This window comes from Argopecten irradians, chromosome 2 (assembly GCF_041381155.1).
Source record: "Argopecten irradians isolate NY chromosome 2, Ai_NY, whole genome shotgun sequence".
NCBI lineage: Eukaryota > Metazoa > Mollusca > Bivalvia > Pectinida > Pectinidae > Argopecten > Argopecten irradians.
Window position 1 is genome coordinate 757179 of NC_091135.1, and position 19146 is coordinate 776324.

The window sequence follows — 19146 nt, forward strand, 5'->3', positions numbered from 1 at the left end:
TGCCTGATCAGGCTACATTTGTGGTGTGCCAAATGGTCGCCTTGAATACTGTATGATCTTTATAGACATGTTTGACCGTACTTACATTGCCATTGAGACCGAAACCAGCGCTAGACTGTGGCTCACTCATGTACTGCCAGGAGACACTGGAGTTCCAGAGGTCTGACACCAAAGCAGGTGTGTCGATCAGAGTCGTCTCTGGACGCTCTCTATCTGAACCCCCTGCTTCTATCAACAACACTTTATGGAATGGATGCTCAGACAAACGATTGGCTAACACACACCCGGCTGTTCCAGCACCGACTGTTGAAGGCAAGTCATTGATGACATCATAACGGTAACTTGGCATTTCCAGTTACTATAATACTGAAGCATTACACTTTCATGCGCGTGCATTTTAGAATGTTCTTCTCAAGTTCTTATAAGGATAACAAATCTAACGTGATTGCTACGGAGATCGATCTTTATTAAAAATAAGGTACATGTATTTCTGATTGTATGTAGTACTGGAATGACATTGTTAATTTTGTAAGTATTACCTCCATAGCTAGCCTTTTTGGAACTACTCTATATAGAAGTTGGCCATTGTATATCTTCAAAAAGTTTCTAATAGCTTTGATTATATGAGCATTTCAGTAATTTGCATAATGAAAAGTTATGTCATCTTTGATTGGCTATACACAAACCTGGGTCTAAGATTGTTTCACAACTTGGGATCTAAATCAACGGATAGATTATCTTATGTTCAAACAAACGTGTGGTTTTATTTTGGTGCTTTTTTCGGGAAAATTAAAATGTTTCCACTACAAAAACAATATACATGGATATTGTTTTGAGTTATGCCTTAGATGCATTATAAAAACTGTATCATCCAACATACTCTACCTATAATGTAATCATACTGGTTCCACAGCTTCGATTGACACGTCCCGTCGAGGTGGATGGAATCTGCAGCTACGAGGCTAAGTAACATTGATAGGATCCAAAACATCTTGAGATGTTAGGTCTGCCTCTTGGACCTGTAAATAATAGACAACAGTTAAAGTGAAGGGATGTTAACATCATATACCAAATTAAGCAAAGGTGGTGTTCAAGCTAATGTTAAAAATTCCATAGAAACTGCCCACAGCCTAATTTTCTTGAAACTTTGCATATTGAAAGTACTACTAGTTGTCCCTTTAAAATGACACAAAGGGCCTGAATTCTTTGTAGTCATTTTCATTAAAACTACCTGCACAAACATGCCAAAAAAGGTAAGCCTTTGTTAAATATTCTACATTTTTTATTCATAAATCATTTGAGTAGATCGTATACTTTATATTTAAGTCATTTCTTTTAAATTTTTAACGGAAAATTTTGTTTGAAATAATATTTTTTACGAAAAAGTAACACTTTTTGCAAAAAACGGAAACGACACATTGCTCTTTGTCATCTCATTTCACTCTGTTACTGGTTTTGTCCACAATTTTACCCTCATTTAAAATACTCCCATGACATTTTCTGTCTATGTGTAAATTAGGTTCAAAATTAATATCCGGGAAAACTGTTTTTGAGTGACTTAAAAATAGAGAGTGCATGTAGCAACGGACCTCTTCTTTGTTAGTATACCTTAGCTAGTTATACATTTCTTGTTTATGATTCCAGAGTCCGATATCAGTGAAAATCAGTGTACAGTAATAATTTTTATCACTAAATATCATGGTAACACCTTTTAAAATATTGGTTGCCATGGTAACAAAACGGAGGCCTCTGATTGGCTGAAATTTAAATGATGTCAGAATTAAGTGAAAATTGGTATATAGAGGTTACGAGGTATGCTGAATAGCATGGTAACACTTTCAAAAAGTTGGGTTGCCATGGAAACAAAATGGAGGCCTCTGATTGGTTGAAATTTAGATATTGTCAGATTTGAGTGAAAATTGGTATATATGGGTTATGAAATATGCTGAATAACATGGAATCCCTTTTTAAAAGATTGTTTACCATGGAAACAAAATGGAGGTCTCTGATTGGTTGAAATTTATATATTATTAGATATTAGTGAAAATTGGTACATATGGGTTATGGGATATGCCGAATGAGATAGTAACAGTTTTAAATACATTGTTGCCATTGTTTCGAAATAAAAGTCGTCTGATTGCTCAAAATTAATATTGTAGTTTTTGTGGTGCTGGTATTATTTTTAAATTATACACATTTTATTTGAAAATCAAATGTAACTCTGTTTCCCTCTTTAATCATTTTTAATTCAATTTAAGATAGTTTCTATCTACATAAGAGAGATGGATAATCTAAATTTGTATCTTTTGAGTTTGAGTTGCTGACGAAAATACATTTCTTTCCAATAATTATTTGATTTCTGATACTAAAAGAGAAACTATTTGTTTCACCCAAGAGCATATCTAGTTGTTATGCTTTTTTATACTGTTAGGGAAGATGCATGAATAACCATGCAATAATTTAAAGTACATATGTTAGTTAACAAAAAATTCTATCACTAACTGTTGATCGATTTTAAATTTATGGTCAACTATGGCAAATATATATTTTTAGAAAATTCCCAGCGCTACATTTCAGCCTATGAAATGCTATTTTCCCGGATTCCATTTTTTTTTGAAAAAGTATCTGTTATAAGATTATACCTATGGCATGTTTTTAAAATGGTTTAAAAGTGTGGACAAAATCGATAACATGCCAAGTATTTCGAGCAAACCCAATATCCTCAATTTTTATCCTGACAAAAATTTGATTTTTTTTTTTGCTTCAAAATCAATTTGTCTTAAAAATAATTCGTAAATATCATTATAAATGGATATGAAATAAAGAATGAAGTATCTTTTATTAACACAAATAATTAAAAAATAAAATTATGTTCAAAATATGGACACAAGGGGTCCCCTTGCCACATACCCAAAGTAATTTTAGAAAACATCATTTTAGGCCCTTTATGCCTTTTTAAAACATACAAAATAAATAAAAAGCACATAAAAATAGTTATGTACCTAGACCTTTAACACTGCAAAATTTGAAAAAAAAAATCGGTGCGTGGGCGGATTTTGCAACCCCACCTTTGAGCAACATTTGCTGAGGAGGTCCTCATGTCCTATAAAGGATGCACTATGGTAAGAATTTCAATGAAATAAAAAATGCCAAATGTAAATGTTTGTTCTTTTCTAAATATCAATATTACTTGCTCTTTCATTTATTCACTCCTCCTGGCTGTTCCGTCCTGTATGCATTATACCTGATGAATGATTCAAAAGTGATTAATTAGCTACCCCGTCCTAAGTGCAGTAGTCCACTTGTCTGTGTATAACGAACAATAAATCATTTCGAAGTTATATGAACTAAAGTCTCTACAATATATCTTCAAAAGTTTAAATGTTAATAACAATTAATTTTCATATCACAATAATTCTCTTGATGACCATGGGAATAAAAAAACATACACATGTAGACAATCATAATACGATCGATAATAAAACACCCACAGGTTTCTATTCTAAGATGCTACGGACAAGGTATTGTTTGTAGGTAATTTTATAACAAAATCTGACACATAATCAGGGTAATGCTATCAATTATAAAAAGGGAAGATGTGATAGCACACACTAATCACTTGTTTGATGAAATGATTTTTCTTTTCATACTTTTTGCATATAATAACTTGCCTGAATATTATATTTGTATTTCCATGTATATCACAGCATGTCATGTGACAATGCAGACGTCATGACAAGACAATGGCGAGACGTCTAGATTTGAATATGATGCGACTATATCTTTACTAGTAAATGTGTTTTATGAGCTAGTAGTAAATAAAGTATATAAAATTGATCTTTATTTCATTTGTGAATCCATGACAAGTTATCAGTTTTGATCATTATTCTCCCAAAAATACTTTTTCCGTTAATATAATCTTTTATTTTAGATGGACAGGAATATTTCTACCCCCGTATAAGATTTTGGCTAGTGAACACGAGGCATGCCGCGTGTTGACAGCAAAAATCTTACTCGGGGTCTACTGGACACATTTGCTGGATGATTTTCGTCTTTAGAATTGGAGTTGTGCTGAAGCATAATCATCACGCTATCATCACAGATGTCTGTATGCTTAAAAAAAGCGACAACATAAGCCGCATGTATTGTATTTTCATATTCAGTGGTGGGGTTGTAAAGAATTGTAGGTACGGGCCTCCCCAACCACGTTTGTACTTTTTCCGCCACTGGTTGGTTACTTATCCAGTTGTTTATATCAAACACGTGAATTTAATGATTGTTAGTATTTTACTTTAATTTCATCTGTACTGCTTTTATTAAGTACACTGTTTTGCCTATGGTGCACACATACATACTATTATATGTAATTATATTTAATTTGACATGAGTAGAATGATGGAGCTGTGCAACCTGTCGGTAGGAGACCCGTCCAGTCATTCTTGCACTTCGCCCAACATTATACTTGTTGTTCAGAACTATTTGTCAGTAGTGTCTTATCAGCCAAATATGGCTGGACATGTTTTACTTATATGTGGTGACAATGATTATGTGAATATATGTTGTAAAATGTGTGTGACACTTTAATAAACTATTTTATTATTATTATCATGTATATATATATGTGTATTGTTGACGTTTCCCTAACAACGACGGGATATCCCTCTGATGTATGGCCAAAAAAGAACACTTATTAATATCCTTCGTATATCTCAAATCTGAAAGTCAGCATTTTGTAATAAACCCTTGTACCTGACATTAAGTTATTAAATGTTTTATATTGGTATATAAATACTGCAATAATCAGACGCATTACAATTCAGTTTGATAACAAAATAATTATGTTTTGATGTTTTCATGTGAAAAATCAATTATAAGCTTTGATCTCATTATTTCAATAGGTGAAAAGTGACATCAATTCTTAGATATAATCATTGAAACACAATTAATTTTAAACACATACAATGCATATGCATGTATACATGTATTTATTAAAATAAAAGTATCAACATGGCATTCCTTTTAACAGATTTGGCGGCTGTCGCTTACTTTGGAGGATTTCAGATTTTCTGACAAGTTGTTGCATCTTTTGGCTTTGATGTAAGATTTGAATTATGTCCTTTGCCGTTTCTTCGATGACAGGGGTTATGTGTGACCACGAACGGTATATTTTGGTTCTCTGTGGTGGACTTTACTTTCCGTAATTAATTATTAATGGATATTACTTTAGCCCGGTCAATACTGTTGTTTATTAACTCCATGGGATAATGTTGTTTTCTCAAGAAATATCGGCGTCCATTCAATCGCTTTTCTCGTTTGCCGTTGTCGATCACAATTCACATATACGTATGACGAGACAGTAAGGTATATTACGCTTTGTGTAAGTTGGATGACATGACCGAAAATCTAAATATCGGTGCGTATCCGTTGGCTTGTAGTGCACATCCGTCATAATGAACTTTCCCGATTTTTGCACTAAAACATCTAAAAACAGCCAGTTCTGTTCGCTTTGGTCCATGGTGAATTGAATGGACGTGTTGTGAAATGTTACTAAATCTGTTTTAACCTTGTCCAAATTATAAAGCAATCACCAAGATATATTTTCCAACACCTGTTGACAAATGTCTCGCAATAGCTTGCCTTCGATTTGTCATAGAGCTGTTGTTCAAGATATCCTATGACCAAATTTACGTATGTCGGAGCGACTTTGGTGCCCATAGCTGTCCTGTTGGTTTTTAGATATTTTTTTCAATTGAAGCAAAAAGAATTGTTCTTAAGAATCAGTTTAAAAGCTTCAATTATTAATTCTAATTTGAATTTTTTTTCCAAAGCATTTGCATGTTTGTTTGTCTAGAAGCGTATAGCTTCAATACCGAGTTCGTGTGGTATGTTTGTGTATCAACTTGTCACATCGAAACTCACTAGAATTACCTCTTCATCAACTTCGGTTGGGAGTTGTGAGAGGAAATCCATGTCATCTCTGAGGTAACTCGAGAAATTTTGACATAATTGTTATAAAATTTATCTAATAAATTGCTTAGACGGTGCGTGGGACATGCCGTTCCTGCAATAACAGGTCTCAATTTTAGATCTGCCGGTCTTAGGATATTCGCAACTTCAGAGTTCTGTAAATCAATGGCTTCTTGGATCATCTTACTTTTATGAATTTTCGGTAAACCATAGAAGTTGCTACATTTAACGTTAAACACTGTTCGATAATTCTTTTCTTTTTCAGTGAGTGTTTTACATTGTGTTGATAGTTTTAATTTTCCTCATAATTATTTTGTTCGTGTTTTCAGGAATTCCTGTATAGAATTTCGGATCATTAAATTGTTCAAGAACAATTTCTTTCTACTGTTCAGAATCAATCATTATTATGGCCCCACCTTTGTTGGCCTGTTTGATCACTATATACTTCTCATTTTTCATGGTGCCTATGGTTTCCCTTTCTCGATGGGCTATGTTTTACTTTACATTGTTTTTGGTTTGTACCAGATCCGAAAGAGTGTCTTTATAGTTATCCAGATGGAAGTCCCGACCTGTTGGTGGCATAAAATTAGATATATTTCTAACAAGAGATATATCTTCCGTGACCTCCTTATAAGGAAAGTATTCCTTTAGGCGTTATTTTCTTCCGAATTCATTTATATCTACCCGTAGTTCAAGAATAATTTTGGTTGGTCTGAGCCACGCGGGTATTTTTTGTTATTGTTGAATTTATAAATGGTAAACGTTAATAAACAGAAAAATGAATTTGATTTCGTTCATTATCCATTCTCACCAGTACCCGGTAACTTCTCAGCGAGACATAGGAATATGCAAGCTAACGCGGCAGTCGAACCCAGAGCAAAACAAGTTAATCGTAACGTTCTACTAGATGTACATATATATATGTAAATACGAAGACATGAAAAGAGGTAATGATCGTATGAGAAAAGTTCTAAATAGCACTGTTTTAATCAATAGTAAACGACAACCTAAAAATCTGAAACGAATCCTAACTGGTTCTAAATTCGGAAGTTCGTCTTATGGTTGTGTTTCTTAGTGTCACACTCCTCATTGCGGGATTTGTAAGTACATTGTAGAAGGAAGTGAAATAACGTTAAAAACTGGTTTTACTTTCAAACTAAAAAGGAATATGAATTGTAGATCTAGTAACGTAATATATGTAATATTTTGTGGTAAATGCTCCGAATGTTATATCGGTCAAACCGGTACAAACTTACGTACAAGAATGACAGTGCACAGACAGCAAATACGGACTGATCATTTACGATTTTTACCTGTAAATATTTACATTTCCGTTTTCACTTTCCTATATAACCTTACTAACCGGGCAATCGTTTACACTTGCGTAAACGCAGGGGGCTGTTATGCAAGAACATAAACCGAAACACTGACTTCCGCGCTTATGTGAATGCGCATCCGGTTTGGCCAAAATATATGCCATGACAAAGGTGCGATATCACCATCAGTTTGGATGCAATGGAAAGCATTGTTCTTAGGTGAAAAAAAGTCGAAACCTTGGAGCAAACAATCACGTCGCCATTTTCCCGTTGAGCCGATCTTCTGGAGCGCGAAAATGACGTTGCAGAATAGTTAGATGACGTCATCGCTATTGTTAAACTGTCGAATTTCAGAGAGCCTAAAAAAAGACCCTTTGGCACTCAACGGTAGTATCATAGAGCCTGTGGCACTCTAGGGGTTAAAACAATGAAAACATATGGAATAAATGGATTAAAAACGCTAAAGTTATTGTGGAATTATATCTTATTTACTCCCGGAACTTGACACATTTTCCCGCCAAATTGGAGCCAGCTGTTTCGCGATTTCATCAATTACTCAGCTGTTCCATCAATCGTGTATCATTGAAGAAACGAAGGTTTATTTCACCGGAACACTAAATTTAAATGAAATGGTCGGTCGAAATGTAAATATAAGGAATGTTTTTAATTTTTTGTTGTTTACTGGTGTGTAAACTGCATTTTTTGTACAGATATTTCAACATGACGCGCTGACGCGTCATTTAAAATATCTGTACAAAAAATGCAGTTTACACACCAGTAAACAACAAACAATAAAAATCATTCCTTAAGTAAACATATACATGAATGTTCTAAAGGAGAGTTCAAAATTTTTCTTTATATCAGATGAATGATGTGGATGTTGTCAAACGCGAGGCTAATCAGACTTAGTTGAAACAATATTTTATTCATATAATGATACATATACATGTAATACAGTAGAAAAACACATTTCGGGATTGGAAAACAAGCTTAAATCTTATATAAATTGCTTTCCCTGAAATATCAAGCCAGAGGAAAGTTCTGCACTGAAAGCACCTTTTACAAGATATGTATAAAGAAAGTTTAACGCAGAAAAATATTAAATTTTGAAGAAAAAAAACGTGTACATAGAAACATGTGGTGAATATAAGATAAATACATACAATGAACATACATGTGAAAATGGATTCATAGTTCTATTAAAATTTGGTACAAAGTGCTATAAATAAACAGCCAGTTTAACAACACTGATGGAATTTTACTTCAACAAAATCGTTTACTTAATTTGATATAGGTATGTACTGTTAGAAATATTTCTTTGTTTTTTTGTATTGAATAGCTATCATCTCCCCAAAGTAAGGTTTTTCGGTAAGAATTATAAATAATTGATGTAGTGTATTTTGTCTAATTATAGTATAGTTAGAACATGATAATAAAAAAATGATGATTAATTTCGACTAAACCACAGGTACAAAGTGGACTATCTTATAAATTTCTTATATATAAATGTTGTTTGTTATTACTTCATTTTAGTCTTAAGCGAGTGTGTAAAATTTGAAGATTTCTAACTCCTGAGTTAAAATATAAGGGGGTTTTATTTACACTTTTTTTGCAAAAAAGCGTTTAATTATGCTCATAAACGGATTTTCACGAATTTCTACTGGTATTGCATTCCATAACTTAATTGAAGATTTTAAAAAAGAATCTGTATAAAATTGTGTTTTGCAATTTAGAAGCCGTAAATTGTTTGAATGTCTAGTATTATACATATGACCTTCTGATACCTTATTTGGAATTATACGTGATAGATAATCTGGAGTTTTCCTATGATACATTTTGTGGAACTACAAAATTTTATGATTTTCTCTTCTTTTAGATAATTTTTCCCAGCCTAAATCTTTATGCAATAGACTTATACTTGATAATTTGGTAGCACCTGTTACTATTCTTGCTGCTTCCAATTGTATATTTTCTAAATTTTGGCATATCTAATTTGGTAGGTTGTCCCATACAAAATCAGAATATTCTAGAATCGGTCTTATAATATCCTCATTGATTGTTTATATCTTGTCTCTTAGCAAATGACGTCATGAACTATGACGTCATAATACGTCTTCAATAAACAGTCTGAAGAGCTCCCTTGAATGGGGCGAAAGCGCCCACTAGTCAGTCGATATTGTTTTTATTTCTTATATATCTTATTGAAGAGGCATCACTGTCCGATAGTAATTGATAATAATTTAATTAAATTTCTTTTGCATCAGTATTTGTATTCTGCACAAACCTTGTATTAAGCCATCAAGTATTATCGTGTTGAAGTGACATTTTAATTGTAGTACTACAATTTCTTAAGGTAATTTATTCCAAACAGACAAGCGGTGATCATCTGTATGTTAACGAGTCACAGGTAAGCTATAACCAGGGGCAATATCATTTATAGCAATCTTTGTTTCCTCCTTATGTGATTTACACCAATAAAATTAATTATTAACATGGTAAAGAATCACTGTCTTGTGGAATATGTTTAATTTATTATTCTTGTTTTATTCATGCAGTTATCAATAAAAAATTGGCCGTCCCACTTTCCTCCTGTTTTATTTATATATTAGTATATATCTCCTTAATTACTAATTACATTATAACTAAAGTTTACCAACATTTTACTGAACGTTAAAGTAACTTAACTTATTAACATCATTAATCAAAACATGCTGCAGCCTTTTTATATCATGGATAAAATGGGAAGCATTCTTATTAATACATTAAACTTCAAATTAAGCGTTTACGTATATGTCTGCCACATCTGCGTTGTCACTAAAGGAAAAACGTCTTACATAAATAATATATAATTAATAATATTTTATCGTAAAATATTGTATCAATTTAGTAAATGTTTTGTAAAACTACAAACTATGATATCTTGAAAAATTACAAGAATATGAAATGCATACATATACACATACAAAAAGGATATAGTGAGACAAGATGTGTTCAAACATGGAAATATTTCTTTACGCGTAGTCTACTTTTCAGACAATGAAATATCAAAAAAGAAAGAAACAGTAATGTAAAAATTGATATATCCCCACAAACATGTTGTGAAAAACAGAGAAAAAGAGTCTATTACTGACTACGACAATTAGAGAGTAAACACACCTACCTGTGTCAGCTGTTAGCCAGAGTGTATAGAAATCAATAAAACGGATAAGGTCAGCACCGGTGATTAGTAGTCTCACGCACAGACGGGTTTTCACTGATTGATTGGCATCCACGTGATTTATGTTAAAGTAATATCAAAAACTATATGACCGCATTTGTCCCTTTGTAAAGTTTAATATCCTTATGGTTTCATCAGGCGGTACTTCAAAGATATTATATAGAATTTACTATCTATACTTAAAAGGCGTAAAATATATGAAAATTGTATTGCTGTTAGATACCATCCTTTCATCCGATAAATTAATATCGATATCTTTCACTACAGAAGTGTATGCAAATGGAGAAAATAAAATGTTGTTACTTTTATATATGTAATAGAACAATGTGTTAGTGGTTTCCGGATAAAATGTCTAGACACACCCAGTAACAAACAGCGACCGCAAAAGCATGGCATAGTAAATTAGAAAACAAATAACGTATGTTCAGTGGTAATATATGCAAGTTTAAAACATAAGTATCAAACGTATCATAAGTAAACTACATTTGAAAATTAGGATAGCGGAAGTTATCAAATTTCGTGATACAAAGCCGGAAATCATATTGCGACATTCGTTCATGAAATAGGTCACCTGGTACAAAACAAAATATTGATATCGATCTTTTACATCATAATCAATTAATAATTTTTTTTCTTTTATACTTGACATACTTATACTGCGATTGCTAGGGGAAAGATAACCCTGTCTTTTACCGGGGTAGGGAAAAGAAATTTTGTTTGCAAAACTTTTGTTAGAAACCGCAAAAATATTAGATATAACAAAAAAAGTAATACTAACAATAATTACGGTAAATATAACGTATTATAAATAGTTATTAAATGAATATTACATATTTTCGGAGACTTTGTGATAATGAATGGCATCCACCATTCATACATTTTATTTGATGCTATATGTCATTGCATAATAAAAATTGAATTATTTTATGGAAAAAATGAAATTAAACACCCAATGCTAGTTTTATTGAGAGTGAGACTGACCATGAAGGTTGATGCCTCATAATACCATTTCCGTGTTAAAACGTTTCCTGGGTGAGGCCACTGCAATCATCACGCATTTCCAGCATGACTTAATATGACCGGGTGTTCTAAGTTTTCGAAAAACCTTTAATTGTAAATGTAAACCCCAACATCAGTATACATCGGTGAAAAGAATTTTGTTTAAAAGCTTCTGTCCATGATATGGTTTTATCTAAATATCTTCATTTAAGTCACATATTTGATTTTAGAAAATTATGGACGATGGTATTTCGGGATTATTTTGTTGGGCTGGTGTTTTTTGTTTATTTTTATATTTTTTTTTTTATTTTTTAAAGTAAATTTGTTAACCATAATCTCAGTTCTAAATCAATTGAAAAGTTACAAAATATAAACAAAACGAAAACCTAATTTATTTGGATATATTAATTCGTTATATCTTTCCAAAGATCTTGCAAAACGGATATCCTCACTGACATGATCATGAGTTTATAGCCTATTTCGTATTACTTTAAAACAGTACAATTATCAGTTTACGTGGCAAACTAGTAATCACAAGGACTGGTAGCCAATGGGTCGGTTTGAGTTACAAATATAAAGGAAAACAAATCATCTTGCAACTACAAATCAAAGGGCATTAATAATTGGTACATTTTGCAATTTTAGTCTACCAAGCGCGCAACATAATGAAAGTTAAATGTTATAAGCAAAACATTTGGAGCCAAAGTAAACACAATTTGATTCTTGTTTTTCTGTCAATGGGTTTCTATAGTTGTGAGCTATTGTAACACATAAACTAACATACAACGTTACCCTTACAAACTGCCAATCAAACTAAATCACCACCTTTTCTGTTAATTAAATCAGCTTTAATTATCCCGCTTAGGAGCGGTAAGTAATATTAATTAGCACGTGTCACAATAGCCTACATTCCATTAGCTTAGATCAGAAGTTAATTGCTGGTGTTTGTCTGTCATAAATATAACTTTATTGAAGGAGCAAGGATTGGTGTAATTTATGGTCTGTCAGTGTCGCTTGGTCTGGCTACTCTTCCTATCACCAATTGATGCAGTTATTTGACAATATATATTACCAGAAAATTATAACGTGCTTTGTCTCTGCTGCAACGTGCCTGGTCCCTGCTGCAACGTGCTTGATCCCTGCTACAACGTGCCTGGTCCTTGCTACAACGTGCCTGGTCCTCGCTACAACGTGCTTGATCCCTGCTACAACGTGCCTGGTCCCTGCTACAATGTGCCTGGTCCCTGCATTTCGAATATACTATTTATAAACTACGTACAAGACACAGTCACAGTTGTATTTGACCATTATTGTGAGAGGAATACATAAATAAGTCCGTGCGATTTACCATTATTGTGAGAGGAATACATAAATAAGTCCGTCCGTTTGATCATTATTGTGAGATGAATACTTAAATAAGTCCGTGCGTTTGATCATTATTGTGAGAGGAATACATAAATAAGTCTGTGCGTTTGACCATTATTGTGAGAGGAATACATAAATAAGTCCGTGCGTTTGACTATTATTGTGAGAGGAATTCATAAATAAGTCCGTGCGTTTGATCATTATTGTGAGAGGAATACATAAATAAGTCCGTGCGTTTGATCATTAATGTTAGAGGAATACATAAAGAAGTCCGTGCGTGCGATTTACCATTTTTATGCGTGGAATACATAAATAAGTCCGTGCGTTTGACCATTAATGTGAGAGGAATACATAAATAAGTCCGTGCGTTTGACCATTATTGTGAGAGGAATACATAAAGAAGTCCGTGCGATTTACCATTTTTGTGCGAGGAATACATAAATAAGTCCGTGCGTTTGACCATTTTTGTGCAAGGAATACATAAATAAGTCCGTGCGTTTGACCATTATTGTGCTAGGAATACATAAATAAGTCCGTGCGATTTACCATTTTTGTGCGAGGGATACATAAATAAGTCCGTGCGTTTGACCATTTTTGTGCAAGGAATACTTAAATAAGTCCGTGCGATTGACCATTAATGTGAGAGGAATACATAAATAAGTCCGTGCGTTTGACCATTATTGTGCGAGGAATACATAAATAAGTCCGTGCGATTTGATCATTATTGTGAGAGGAATACATAAAGAAGTCCGTGCGATTTACCATTTTTGTGCGAGGAATACATAAATAAGTCCGTGTGTTTGACCATTATTGTGCGAGGAATACATAAATAAGTCCGTTCGATTTACCATTTTTGTGCGAGGAATACATAAATAAGTCCGTGTGTTTGACTGTTTTGTGCGAGGAATACATAAATAAGTCCGTGTGTTTGACCATTATTGTGCGAGGAATACATAAATAAGTCCGTGCTTTTAACCATTATTGTGCGAGGAATACATAAATAAGTCGGTGTGTTTGACCATTATTGTGCGAGGAATACATAAATATGTCCGTGCGTTTGACCATTAATGTGAGAGGAATACATAAATAAGTCCGTGCGATTTACCATTTTTGTGTGAGGAATACATAAATAAGTCCGTGCGTTTGATCATTTTTGTGCGAGGAATACATAAATAATTCCGTGCGTTTGATCATTAATGTGAGAGGAATACATAAATAAGTCCGTGCGTTTGACCATTATTGTGAGAGGAATACATAAAGAAGTCCGTGCGTGCGATTTACCATTTTTGTGCGAGGAATACATAAATAAGTCCGTGCGATTTACCATTTTTGTGCGAGGAATACATAAATAAGTCCGTGCGTTTGACCATTTTTGTGCAAGGAATACTTAAATAAGTCCGTGCGTTTGACCATTAATGTGCGAGTAATACATAAATAAGTCCGTGCGATTTGATCATTATTGTGAGAGGAATACATAAAGAAGTCCGTGCGATTTACCATTTTTGTGCGAGGAATACATAAATAAGTCCGTGTGTTTGACCATTATTGTGCGAGGAATACATAAATAAGTCCGTGTGTTTGACTATTTTGTGCGAGGAATACATAACTAAGTCCGTGTGTTTGACTATTTTGTGCGAGGAATACATAACTAAGTCCGTGCGTTTGACTGTTTTGTGCGAGGAATACATAACTAAGTTCGTGCGTTTGCAATGCAGTCTTACCTCCCTGATATGATTTCCTGCTGTCACAGTCACAATGTATGCAAACGTGGAGTTTAAATATCGCTCTTTTGTCATAATATGACTATAGATAGTTTGGACGTAAGACGTAGATGATGTGGGAGAAAATGTTCCACAGAGAAACAATACCGGTACAATGAATTGAATGCGTTATAATGTTATTATCAAAACAGAATAACCTAATCGTTAAACAACAAAAATAGAGAATAGAAATAAAATATAGCATTATCACATACAGATTGTTTGAGTATAAATAGAAATGTTACGTTGTCAAACATTCTTTTTACATGCATATATCGTACTGTCATGGGAAATTATGGACTATGCATAGGACACAAGCATCGTTTACTTACATATAACAGCCATAAAATGAATGTTCATGCTATCGTGTTATTTGTGTGATGACATATTTGCTCAGATAGCAAAACCGAAATGGTCTTTATCTGTTTTAAATTCCATATAGAATGAAAGATGATTTGGTTTCGTTTGTCGGATTAAAGTCACATTTACACCCCAATATGTTCAATGTGTTGTGGTGTGTGATTTCTGTATGTTTTGGGAGGCTGGTATAGTCGTTTTGTGTTTCCGTGTTATAGTGGAATCTTTTGAAAGTGCTATCTCATTGGAACATTCCTCCGACGACATCGATCCGGTCCATTATACTGACAATGCACAAACCAGTCGTCCCATTCATTTTATTTGTACTAAGCAAAAAAAGAAACTATCATTTTTATAAACTATGGTGTTTCTCGGCCAGGGGGCAGTACTATTTTCTATTTTCGCGTTTTGAATATTGAAATAAAAAATAAAAAATACATGTACTATCGTAACTTTCATGTTATAGCTAGAATACTCTTTAGTGTGTTAATAAACACATCATTATCTCAGAAAGGCAACCCGCTCAATCGAATACGCGTACCTGTGTCACAGTGTGATCTGTATGGAAAGCCATAGCTGTCTTATGCTGTAAATCTTTAATATATTTTGTGGGTTTGTCGATATATTATGTGGGTTTGTCTTTATATTATGCGGATTTGTCGTTTTATTTACACCAATATATTATATGGTTTTGTCTTTATATGATGTGGTTTTGTCTTTATATTATATGCATTCGCCAATATATGATTTGGTTTTGTTTTTATATGATGTGTTTTTGTCTTTATATGATGTGTTTTTGTCTTTATATTATGTACTTTGGTCATTATATTATGTGCATATACACCGATATATTATGTGGTCCTTTCTTTATATCGAAACACCAATATATTGTGACGGTCAAGTGGTCAGGACTCTGTATCCTGAACCGACTTGAAAATAACCAGTGGTAGCGCGGCTACCGCCACATAAGTATTTGAGGGGTAGAAGACTCTTGCCTAACTACCCTAACCATTGACGACTTAGTTACACCATGGATTCACCTGAATAGTTCTAAAATCCTCTAAGAAACAACCAGGATTCCAAAATACAGGTACAAACTTAGACATTTATTAATAAGACACATAAATAAATGTTCACAATATCAGCAATATTTCACCATCTCCAAACATATATACTCAAGATTCCATTTCAACTATCTATTGACATCTTCATTATAATCTAGACTTCACATCAATAAATAAATATAATCCAATAACAGCTGAACCTAACGTAACAGTAACAGATGCATCTTTACAAAGTATTTCCAGCTTCTCAGTACCAAATAAATTCCTAAAATTAGCATGAATAACCCCATAAATCCATCCCCACACATATAAACTACATGTAACATGATACACAAACATTACAAGCTCAGGAACTGAGGAAATCACCTCTCTGTCCATCGCTACACACTTACAACAACAACACCACCGACCTCGGACATAGACAGACGCAGACTGACTGGTTTCAAAGATCACGTCATCTATAGAATATTAGCACGTGAAGCGATTGCTGGATTCGCTGGAAATTGCTGGATCACTCGCTGGATAATCTCTAACCAACACCAATAATCATACAAAACAATGTTTATCTTCTATAAACATTAATACACGTAATATAACTCTAGTAACTCACTTTCCTTTACACCACACATTCAAAACATCGTCTGCAACAACCGGAAGCTCTAGTAATACAAAATACGAAACTAATTATAAGCTATCGGCCAGCTCCGCAGCTGTCATAACAATAATGGCTGCGCCCAGTAGCAGAAACATGTGCTTCAATACATCGATTACTTGACATCTTTACACAATAAACAGACCTCGTAAGTAATCGGTTATCAGTAGGAACATCTATCTATCTATCAACCGTAAGTGATACATCCTTATCATAAATAGATTTAACTGCATACACTGACAAAACATCGTGTTGTCACATTACCCCCCTCTTAACGTGTTCAATGTCCCCATGAACACGAAAACATAACAAAAGATTAGATGTAGCTAGGAGTAATTTAGTAAAGCACTGGCATATCGACGTAAACCTATATTGCATTTATAGGACTACACAAAATTACAAATGAGTCCTAGTTGTAACTGAAACTGATGAAGAAAACATTACAAATCACTGCTATATCTCACTAACACTTCATCAATTGAGTAATTATTTCAACCTGGAAATTATTTTAACAGTTCAAGAGCCTCATAAATTTCCATTAAAAGTCTTTTAACCAACAAAATTGTTCTGTCTTGTAGGAATCCAACCAGTAGCAGCAGTTTTCTCTCCAGTGAAGTTATGTGTGCCAAAGGTTCCACCATATGCATGTTGTCCATAAGGAAAGTCCCTGGAATGACTAAAGTCATTTCTCCCTCGGTACCATTGCTGTCATTCATGGAATTTCCTCGTCCTTCTAACCTTTGACCATCCATATTACAATTATGAGACTGGTTTCTCAATGGGCAATTACGGGAAATATGTCCAACTTCATTACAGGTGTAACATCTTCTGTCATCCAAATTTGTGGGACTCTTGTTCATCCTACTCGTGATTTGTTCACATGCCTTCACCAATATATCCTTCATTTCATCATCAACTCCCTCAGCACTCTGACTTTCATTACTGACTTCAGTTCTCTGTTTGTTCTTCTCCTTATTTACAGTATTCACAGCCCTGACTGAGTTATGGTTCTTGATAAAGTCCTCGTCCTGCCATTCATTTTCACTTGCATCTGAGCATTGTTCAGCTTCAACTTTTCTCATCTTTCTGGCATTCTGATCATCATCTTCTATTCTACGATTAGGCATTCTCTTCGTTTCTATATAATTCACAACATGGAATACAGCTTCATCAATGTTCTTTGGATCTTTATGAAATTCAACTTCAAAACTTGCCTTTTCATTGTATACACCATCGAAGAATTTTCTGAGTAAATCTTCAGTCCTAGTATATGTATCTCTCCTTTTATGAGCTTTATCATACAGTCTCTTCAGTTCGGCTGCATATTCCTCTACAGACTCACTAGGTTTCTGATTTCTTCTGCTAAATTGAGCTGCATAGGTTTTCGATGACTCAATCACTCTGTATCTGTTATTAAGTTCTCGTACCAGTATTTTATAGTTGTTACGCTCCCGTTTAGTAAGTTGATCAAGCACAAATTCTCCAGCTTTACCCTGTAGTCTAGGTAATAGCTGATCTAGACGTTCCTCGTGTCCCCATCTACATCTGTCGGCTACAGTCTCGAACCTGCTAAACCATGTCTTCCAAGTCTCTTTATCTGTGAAGGGGGAAGTCTAGTGTTGGTATTCCTTCCTGATCTGGAGCCATAGACATATCCACTCTCTGAATCAGTGTCTGTAGAATATCGGGAATTACCATTCCCCCTCCCCTCTTCATCTGAATAAGATGAGCTGGCTTCGCTGTAAGATCGATATCGGGAAGTTGTGGCAGATCTTCTTGGACTCCTCCCTCTGGGATGATCCAATTTGCTGGAACTATGTCCTTGGGTCTTCAAAGTTTCATGCATTCCAGTCACTGCCATTTTGATAGCTGTCAAACTGGTTTCAAATGTGGACTGCATGGCCATCATGGTTTCTGCCAACCACTTCAAGGTCTGGTTCAATGCTAAACCTTCTTCATTCCCTGTATCTTCAGTATTAATTTCTTCAGGTTTGTGAGAAAGGGCAATCCCTGCTGTCCCTTGATCTTCATCACTTGTAATATTAGCTACAGCAACATTTTCTTCATCAGAAATATCTGTAAATGGGTCGGGTTGTCTTCTCCTGGATTGTCTGGTTCTTCTCCCTGGCATCTTCAAGGACTTTGTTGCTCACTGCCAATTCAGTGGAATTGTTTAGGACACTGAAAACACAGTTTGTCCAAATTTACACCATTTCACTAGTGAAACACACCAGCTTTATGGAAATATGAATCGATACCACTCTTCATCAGTACGTGCCAATACTGATTTGAGGAAATTTACCCACTTACTAGTGAAACACACTAGTGTATGGAAGTTTGATACCCCTCTTTACCAGCACGTGCCAATGCTGATATAAGGAAATTTATATAACCCACTTTGCCAGTGATAACACACTAGTCTGTGGAAACATACAAATATGTAATGAAT

The 19146-nt window shown here is 34.2% G+C and overlaps 1 protein-coding gene across 1 annotated transcript; it reads right to left on the reverse strand.

Annotated features, from left to right (window-relative positions):
• Window positions 1-16096: 16096 nt before the first annotated feature.
• On the reverse strand, window positions 16097-18828 carry LOC138313212 (uncharacterized). The gene is made up of 2 exons (XM_069253769.1): window positions 18553-18828; window positions 16097-18310 (listed from the first exon to the last, which is right to left on the reverse strand). Exons 1-2 carry the CDS (start codon window positions 18826-18828, stop codon window positions 17201-17203), a joined length of 1386 nt encoding a protein of 461 aa, XP_069109870.1. The 3' UTR covers window positions 16097-17200.
• Window positions 18829-19146: the final 318 nt, after the last annotated feature.